Genomic DNA, 9,057 nt, shown 5'->3' on the forward strand with positions numbered 1-9,057 from the left:
TGCCCAATCCTCGAATCCACACTTTCAAAAATACATGGTACCATAAAAAAGCCCTTCCAGATGCTGAGGGTTTCCGACTGAGCAGTGGCAGCTCCCAGTGAAGTGCATGCATGTGTCATGTGTCTTAAACTTACAGCAATTTTGGCTTTGATGTTAGCCAGCTTCTCCTGAGCAGCAGCCAGTTCTGCATTGGCTTTGTTCAGAGCCTGCCGCTTGGGCTCCACATCACAGTACACCTCGTAGAACCTCACAATATTTATGACCCAAGAACAGAGACCAGCAGCTGCATAGGACTTGGAGGTCACAAACTCGGGGTTAAATTCTGGATCCTGTAAGTATGGCTGAATAGCTTTGAGACAGTTCTCGTGGATATTCTCCTTATCAAAGTGGATTAAGGAGTCCAGGAAACCATCTACTCTGGCCATGGAAACCTTAGCTGCTTTCCAGCTCCTGTCCTTGGGAACCTTTCCACCTGGAGCCATAAGCACCATCACAGCAGCAGTGACATTGCTGACAGCAGAAGGCGGCGATCCAAATGACTTCAGTTCTGTCAGATTGTTCTGAAAAGGGAAAACAAGGTTGTTAGATGAAAATGAATGGGTTTTCTTTTTACTTAGCCACTAATGGAGTCAGGCTCCCGAGTTATCAATCTGAGGGAGTAGCTTTGAAGCCTGAAGCAGCACTCTGAATTTTAAATATTATGACTCATCCAATGTAAAGCAATGAAACCCCCTAGTGGCACCACAGCCTCCACTGGTTTGTTGTATGTGCATCAGTCGTGTCCCTTCAGCATTTCAACCAATTCTCAGGCCATTAAAAATGCACAATTATTGCAGATTCATCCAGTACGCAAATGACAACAAAAAGCTTCATGAAATTAGCCAAGTATCTTCATCTAGAGATGGGCTTCAAAAACAACTTTTAGTTCAGAATGCAGATCAATGGGACTGCTAGCCGACTGAAACTCACTAACTTTCTTTCAGTGTTATATTAACAGTGTTGAATTCTGTTTATCTTGCTAATATCAATTCCTAGTCAGAAATGGAAAAAAAAATAGGGAAATGGCAGTCCCTAGGTTGAAAAATGTTTCGATTTGGAAGTGGCACTGTGGTACCTCATCAAAGTTGTATTTCCGGTACCTCCTGTCCCCACTCTCCTCTATGGGCTGAGCTGCCCTGCCAGACTTCAGCTCCCTCTTTTTAAGGTTAGCTTGTAGCCATTTTGGGTGCAGAGGAAAGCTTGGGAATGTGAAGCAAGTGTGACCTAACAGCTCAGAAAGCAGAAGGCAAATAGTAAGAATCCAAAAATATTATTTAAAAATTATTACTTGATTATTAACTAATTATTATGAATTATGAATGGTAGGCTCCTGACTCATCATTTTCAAATGCTTGGAGTTAGAATACTGTAAATTGTAAGGGGGGAGGGGCACCATAACTAAAAAAAATGCTCAACTCAGCTCGTTTGAAGCTCAGAAAAGGTCCTGGTTTTGTAAGAGCACTGGGGGGGGGGGGTGATGTTGGTTCTCCTTGATCTGAAAGATCCGACCCATTCAGATACAGAGAAAAACTGACAATAAGATTTTCAAAGTCGCCTAATTCTGATGGGAACTGGGAGCCCACATCCATTTGATGGCATTGAAAGTTTGAGTCTGAAACGATCACTGCACAACCACTCTGTGCTGCTAGTGTACAAGGAATCATTCTGTACAGAGTTGCTGCTTGTCACAGTACAGACACCATGGGGGAGGCACGTACTCAGCAGGGCCTGGAGTTAGGTGTAATTAGCTATTCTGCCAAGGATCTGTCATATCTAGTAGAGAGAAAAACAGGCTTTGTGCTGACACCCACCAAACATGGAATCCCTGACAGAATGAGCTGTGCTCTACAGCAGAGTTGCCTGCTCTGCTAGCTTATTTGTACGTTTGCTCGGTTTATACACTCCAACTGCAAAGACATCTAAAAGCTGTGGAGAAAATTCACTTTGTATGTGAACTGGAGACAGAGGCACATGTGGGAGATACAAAGAGGCTGAGAGATGGGCCTCCCATTGAGAAGCACTTCGCTCAGATTCAACAAACCAGCTCCTAAATTGGCACCCACAGCTGCATTCTGTCATTTGCAACAGTATGACAGGCATAGCAGCAGGAGAGAGCCATGCTGTGGGGTTGACGAGAATTAGATACAGTTGTTTTTCTGCACTCCCAACAGCCATGAATCAGTGAAGGAGGAAAACCCCTCTAGCAAGGCTGCTCCAGCTAGAGCTGTACCTATCTTTACACTGAGACCCTGAATATGCCGATTTCCAGATGTACCATTTTCCTATGCACCAGAGGGGCCCAAATGTTAGCTACCAGCCAGGATCACCACAAATCTGTACACAATGGAGCAGACTGTCTGCACAGACTGCAGCTCCCAGCATGTACACTCCATTTTGATCCATGTGCTTCTCTACTCAAATCAAGATGGGATTGTATGGTGGGACCTACAGGCCTTTCCCAGAACTAAAGGTGGCTCATAGACTCACAGTGGCTGCTGCTATGGACTGCACGGCACAAGCCCCCGGGTGACATTTGGTGCATGGATGGCACTTTGGCCACCCATGTTCTGAAATCACCATTTTGTTGGCACTTGCGGCAGTCTAGAAGCAGGGGGTAGTTACTGCATAGGCTGCAATAAGACCAACACTGTCCTTTCAGCAGCCCCTGTCATTGCTGCAATTGGCCATTATGAGATTACACGTAAGACCATGGTAGGATGTGACGACAGCTGGGTGTTTGCTGTATGCGTGGGTGTAGCCCCTTGGCGAAGGGCATGAATGCCATTTCCTTCTAGACGAAGACAGCCTTGGTACCAGCTACTCTCTGCCAGCAAGGAGCTCCACAGACAGAGGCTGCCCCAATGGTGCCTGTGGGGGTGCTCAGTGAGACCTCCTCCATATAGAGACAGGCCACTGCTGAGCTTCAGACTCTATGACATGTCTGGCTTGGAGTGATTTAGTTATAAACAGACACTACTGCAAAAACCTCCACGTTCTTCGGAGAGGTGGGAATAGTTTTAGCTTGATAATTCGCTAATAGTAAGACACTGCCTGTATAATCCACAATAATGTGGGTTTTGCCCCCAGAACCACCCATCAACTCAATACCTTAAAAATCTGTTTGTAATAGACACTGCCAATGGCAAAAGTGCAAGTGCAAAAAAGCAGCAGGGACAAGGGAAAGCACCTTGCTTAGTGCCTATATATGACCGGGCACGAGTCAATTGTTGTAAATTCATCTCATCACTTAACAGGGACCAAAAGAAAAGCTTAAAATACTAAAATTACAGAAAGAGTTAAATCCTTTTGATAGCATGTACACTAAATGCTCTCAGAGCTGGTCGGTCCCTTGAAGAAAACAGCATGGTTAGAAATTAGTTCAATGGCAACAAAGGGGATTATTTTAAGCTCTGGAATGATAATTCTTTGATAACAGAACAGGAAGGGAAATCTAGCTTGACTTAAGTGGCACCCTATGAGAGGGGAATACACAGACATACAGAGTTCTTATTTGATAATATATGGAAGACATTTATGGACTATATTCAGGTCAATGAGCATGATTTATAAACTCAAGGGTAAAATGTATAATTGTTATATACAACGTTATGTATTTGGGAAGTACTTGTCAAATAGTGAATGATACCACAAAATACAATTAATCATTATTTATAATTTATTAATTATTCATTATTATTATTATATTTACGTTGGTATCATCTGGTTAAAACTCTCTTTATGAATTAATGATGGCATAATTCTGCTAGGGACTTTGCTAAAGCCAATTTAGTTTACCTGGACACAATTCAGATACAGTGGTCATAGGCAGTAGTAAAAAACCCTAACATACATAGATAAAGACCATATGCTGTCTTTGATCTTTGGGAGAAACAACCTCTGGCAACAATGAGAGATGCTCTGCGGACTGAGGGGTGTATAGAGACCTACACTTATACCCCAGCCCATAGATCATATTTCAAATGGAATTTATCCCCCCAACCCCCTACCCAGTCAATTTGATCCCTGGAAGAAACCCTCCTAACAACACTTCCACATTCATGAGAGTTGAATGATCCCTTTTTTAGCAAAGTCCTTCTGAAGTCAAATGCTTTCGTTTATTCGCTTGTTAGGAACAAAGACATCAGTTTCGAGACCACAAACACATAGGATTCAGGTTTTTTAACTCTAAATAAGTGAAAATATTCCACAGCTGGAGTAGAAATGAGAGGATGTGAGAGCACATGCAATCATGTTCAGCCGCAGAACTTTCCCGTCACCGGGGGCGTGCATCCCGCAGCTGTGGGGAGTGAGCCACGGACACTGAGTTACACATGTATGTAGTTTCCACTACATGCATCCGATGAAGTGGACTGTAGCCCACAAAAGCTTAGGCTCAAATAAATTTGTTAGTCTCTAAGGTGCCAAAAGTACTCTTGTTCTTTTTGTGGATACAAACCAACATGGCTGCTACTCTGAAACCTGAGTTACTAGGGAATAATATAGGCTGTAATGTTGTTACACTGTAGAGGTTAACAAGCCTGTTACCACCTTAATTGTCTTCCCATTTTTGTCTGTGAGTTCCCCATGATCCTAGAAAGTCATCATCATCATCATGGCAAATCCCAAAGGAACAGCCTCCTTGCCTGATGAGCACCACCCACATTGGTCTCTAGCTAGGGCTGTCAGGTGGGTTTGACTGGATAGTCCATTTCTGTCCATCACTGGTGATCTTATCGCATCACTGATGCTTTTGGCAGCCACATGATCACCAGCCATGCAGGGGGGTTCCTTGCTAAATACATTTCTTAATTTGTTGGTCTTCCATTCTAATAGCATGTCCACCCTAAGAAAGCCCCCAAAATCGATGGAGGCAGTTGCTACACAAATATCCTCAATTCTGATCTTCCCTAAAGGTTTCTAACTCTCCCACTTCTCCATCTGCCACATACTTTACTGAGCTCCCTGTCCTGCCAGGAGAGTGGGACTCATGGCTTATGCAAAGGTACTGATGGTGTCTCCCTACCAGTTCCCAGTAAAGGACATGTGACACCATACAGCATGGGGCGGGTGCCTCTTTCCAGGAAGATGCTGTAATGCACCTGATGCCCATCATCCAGTGAACAGGGAATCCCACCCGTTGGCCACCTGAGCTCACTTTTCCCTCAGAGTAATAGAAGAGGCTGGAATGTGCCTCTGGAATAATTGGGCTGTTCTGTGGGGATCGGCTCTATTGTGGAGCTCTTCCCAGAAAGAGGTGCCAGTTACAGGCAGGGTGATGTCACACATCCTTTGCTGGGGGTTAATGGGGAGGCTTCATCTGTAGCTTGGCCTTCCTGAACTCATCCCCTGTGCTGTACGGCACTGTCCGCGTACAGCAAGGCACAGGCATTGCGCAGACGGGGATAGTTCTTCTGTAGCTATTTGCTGACTGAAAATGAGCCAGGGGCATCTGGCCAGAAAGGGAAAGGAAATGTATCCTAACAATTACTATTAGCCTCTCACTATCAGACCATCTATATTTCTTATTGCCTTCTATTTGACAGTGTTACTTATGGTTTCATCCATTACTGCTGCATTTAACAGTAGAACATAAATACATTTATATTACTGGCTGCTATGAACATGTCAGGAGAGTTGATCATTCATGTCAGCAGACAGATCAAGCTCTCAGAGGCATCTTGGAGCACAGGTGAAAGAAGGACATGCCTTCTGGCACACTGGAAACAGTGTCTCACAGGTCTCTAGAAACTCCAAGCCGTCTCTAATGAGTTACTCTACAGTGTCAACAGGAAATCAAAATTGATGAAGGGGTAAATATTTTCCCTGTGTTGTTGTTTGTTTCCAGGCCCAAGAACCAAAGCAGACATGCCAAAAATGATGCTATGGCTCTACTGAATGGCAATCACTTGGAAAATTTGTGCCATTAGGACTTTCTTGTCGGTGTCCCTAAACTAAGACATTTGGGTTGTGCCTCTTGTTCTGCAGATATGGAGGCAATTCTGACCTGTGCAATGGACTCTGGACACTTCTCTTCTACCTATGCACCAGAGGCTTGATCCTGCAAGATGCTGAGTGCCTCTTGATAGGTGCTGAGTGCCCTCCCTTCCCAGTGATGTCGAGGGTGCTTAGCAGGAGTGCCCGTTGCCTTGCAGTGTCTGGCTCCGGAAGACGACTTCCAAAGCTTTGTTGAACAATAAATTCTTAGGAGCAGATTAAATATGAACAGACACTGCACTGAGCTGTGATGACTTTACCGGACTCAGTAAGGCTGACAAAGAGACCTGCAGCACTCGGCTCAGGAGGGGTGGAGGTGGCAGAGATCAGTCCCAGAATGGATTCAGCAGGTGACCAATTCTCCATTCCAGATCCTGATCTCTCCCCAGTCTTAGACATTTGGGGCTAGCAGGCAGTAAGGGGGAAGGGACAAGGAGTGGTGAAGGAAGAAACCCCTTACCTCAAAACAATCCACTTTGGGATCCCCCTCCCGCCCGCCTTGGGAACCTTCCTGATGAAGGAGATGCCTGCTGAGGGATGAGGGTGGGCCTTTGTAACAGAGAACAGTTACAACGGCCCAGTTCTCAGATGGCCCCTCAGCATTACTGCAATAGACAGGATGAAGACAGGAGCTTGGAGCACACTGTGTCCACGGTGCTCCCCTCGCTGCTTTTTCCCTTTCTCCTGCCCCTGTGGGTGCTTGTGGTACAGACAGATAAGGAACTGGGCCCCACTGTGACAGGGGCTGTACAGGGTAGTAAACAGCCAGTCCCTGTTCCAAACAGCATACAGTCTAATAGTCCAGATCAGCACTGGGGGTGTGGGGGAAGGGGGAGGGAGAGTACAAACAAGCAGAGTGAACACAAGCAGCAAATGCTCACTGCACCTTGAGTGATCCAACTCACAGGACACTTGGGGCCATTTCCCCTTTTCTGCCCTTGCAAACCCTTCCTGGCAGAGGAAGGGGGTCAGGGGCCCCAACAGACCCTGCTGCACAGATGATCTGAGGTGGTGGACCAGAGTACAATTATCCTAAAGGGGGTGGAGGGTGTCACACCTATGACTTTAGTGCTAACTTGCTGTGTGATCTTGGGAAAGACACTCAACCTCTCTGTCTCAACTTCTCCATCTGGACCAATGCAGTCAGGGAGCTAGGCATGGCGTGTTAAGACAGCACATCCTCAGCACTCCCGTGCTTGACACTGCGAGCTGGAGCGGGGAGCAAGCAGCCATGCAAAGCTTCGCCTACACAGTTCTGGCTGCTCAGTGTTGGGCTCTTTCTAGTTACCTTGTAAAGGGGCTTAAGGGAGAGAAAACTCTTCCTGGAGAGAGTGGAGAGGCCACCACCCTCTGCATTTTGGATTGTACAAGTATCACAAAGGGGTTTGACACACACAGCCCTGAACATTACAAATTACAGCTCCCATCCCTTCGGCCCCGGGGCAGTTATCTGGAGACATCCTTCACTGTGCTGACTGGGCATGGGAGACACAAGCAGAAGCCACGGAATAGCCCTGCTGTCACAGTTCCTGCACTGTGTAGTCTGTGAGCTCAAACATGTAGTAACACAGAGGAGTGACTCTAAACTCAGTGTTCAATGAAATACGGGCAGCATTCCTGACAGCCACGGTTACCCCCTAGGCAAGGCTGTTTTATGAATTTTGTGCAAAATGTTACCAGGATAAGAAGAGTTTGAAACTCCAGCTAAAATGTTCGGTTTTAAGTGAACTGGAGAAAAATCACACAAAGTAGATGGATTATAAAACACATCTAATCGGTATTTCAGGTGTCTTACAGCTCCTGCTGCGCTGACTGTGCTCTTGCATAGAAATAACCTGGGAGCGAACAGCTAGAGCTGATAACATCTTTTCAATTAAATGAGATGTTACAGCTATTGCAACAAGATCAGGCCTGATCTCTTGCCAGCAGCCTGATCCATGAGAGTTGTCACGGAGCAAACCAAGACAAGGATTGGCAGAAATGGTGACAAAAGCAGCTTGCCTTGGGAGAAAGCAAGACCACCGTGCCCAAGGGTGCTCCGTCCCACAGGTGAGGATGTGTTCCAGGTCCCTCTCTGTGCACAATCCACGGAGGATATGAGTCTGTTACAGCCCCAGCTAGAGAGCCGTGGTGCAGGCTGTAGCAGCTTATGCTTTTAGCTCTGGAGGTTGGTTGCCCAATCTCTGGTGTGTCAGCCAAAGTGGAGGCCATCCCACCTGCTGACCACAATGGTAAGTGATTTGCATGGCAGCTCCCCTGCAGGAGTTCTGCAGGCACAATGCTGCGTGTTCCTAGGTGCTACGACAATATAAACAATAAAGGTATAAAACGCTCAGTGGCAGAGGGCAGTAACTAGGGGCTGATTGCTGCTGCTCTTCTCCAGGTACACAGTAGGTGGTGCCTCTCACACTTATAGCATCCCTCCCTCCCTCGTGATCAATTGCCAGGCCAGACCTTTCTTTGCTAGCAGCCCTCTGCACTGCTGATGTACAATCAGCTGGCCAGCAGTACCTGCACTCTTCTGCACCCCGCTGCTCCTGACAACCACGCTCCTGCCCACGGCCTCCTGGCTGAACTCCTGGTGACTCAGGTACAAGTCAGCCCTTGGAAGCTCTGCAGCAAGAAGACCATGCCTGGCCCTCCTGACCCCTGACAGATTCAGGCCCTGGTGCCTAGGGTTACCATCCGTCCGTATTTCCCCGGACATGTCCGGCTTTTGCGTCTCTAAATAGCCGTCCGGGAGGAATTGGTAACAAGGTTAAAATGTCCGGGGTTTTTTTCTCCCACGCCTCCCTCCCTCCCTTCCATGCAGAGTGCGGCTGCTGATTGGGCGGCTTGGCCGATTGAGCTGCTCCCATTGGCCTCCAGCAGCCAGAGCCCTCCCCTGCTCCCCCTTCCCTCTGTCTGCAGCCCTGTGTAACACACAAACCCAGGGCCGGCTCCAGGCACCAGCTTAACAAGCAGGTGCTTGGGGCGGCCAAGGGAGAGGGGCGGCACCTGCGGCAATTCGGGGGCGGCAGGTCC

The 9,057-nt window shown here is 47.1% G+C and overlaps 1 protein-coding gene across 1 annotated transcript in view; it reads right to left on the reverse strand.

The window, feature by feature from the left end:
• DNAH9 (dynein axonemal heavy chain 9) overlaps positions 1 to 9,057 on the reverse strand; it is a 374,844-nt gene that overhangs the window by 165,406 nt on the left and 200,381 nt on the right. Inside the window, exon 50 of the mRNA XM_026654587.1 lies at positions 135 to 560. Within this exon, the coding sequence (XP_026510372.1) occupies positions 135 to 560 (426 nt within the window). The remainder of the gene's footprint in view (positions 1 to 134; positions 561 to 9,057) is intronic.

Source organism: Terrapene carolina, unplaced genomic scaffold (genome assembly GCF_002925995.2).
Source record: "Terrapene carolina triunguis isolate 2854851 unplaced genomic scaffold, T_m_triunguis-2.0 Scaffold192, whole genome shotgun sequence".
NCBI classification, from domain to species: Eukaryota; Metazoa; Chordata; order Testudines; family Emydidae; genus Terrapene; species Terrapene triunguis.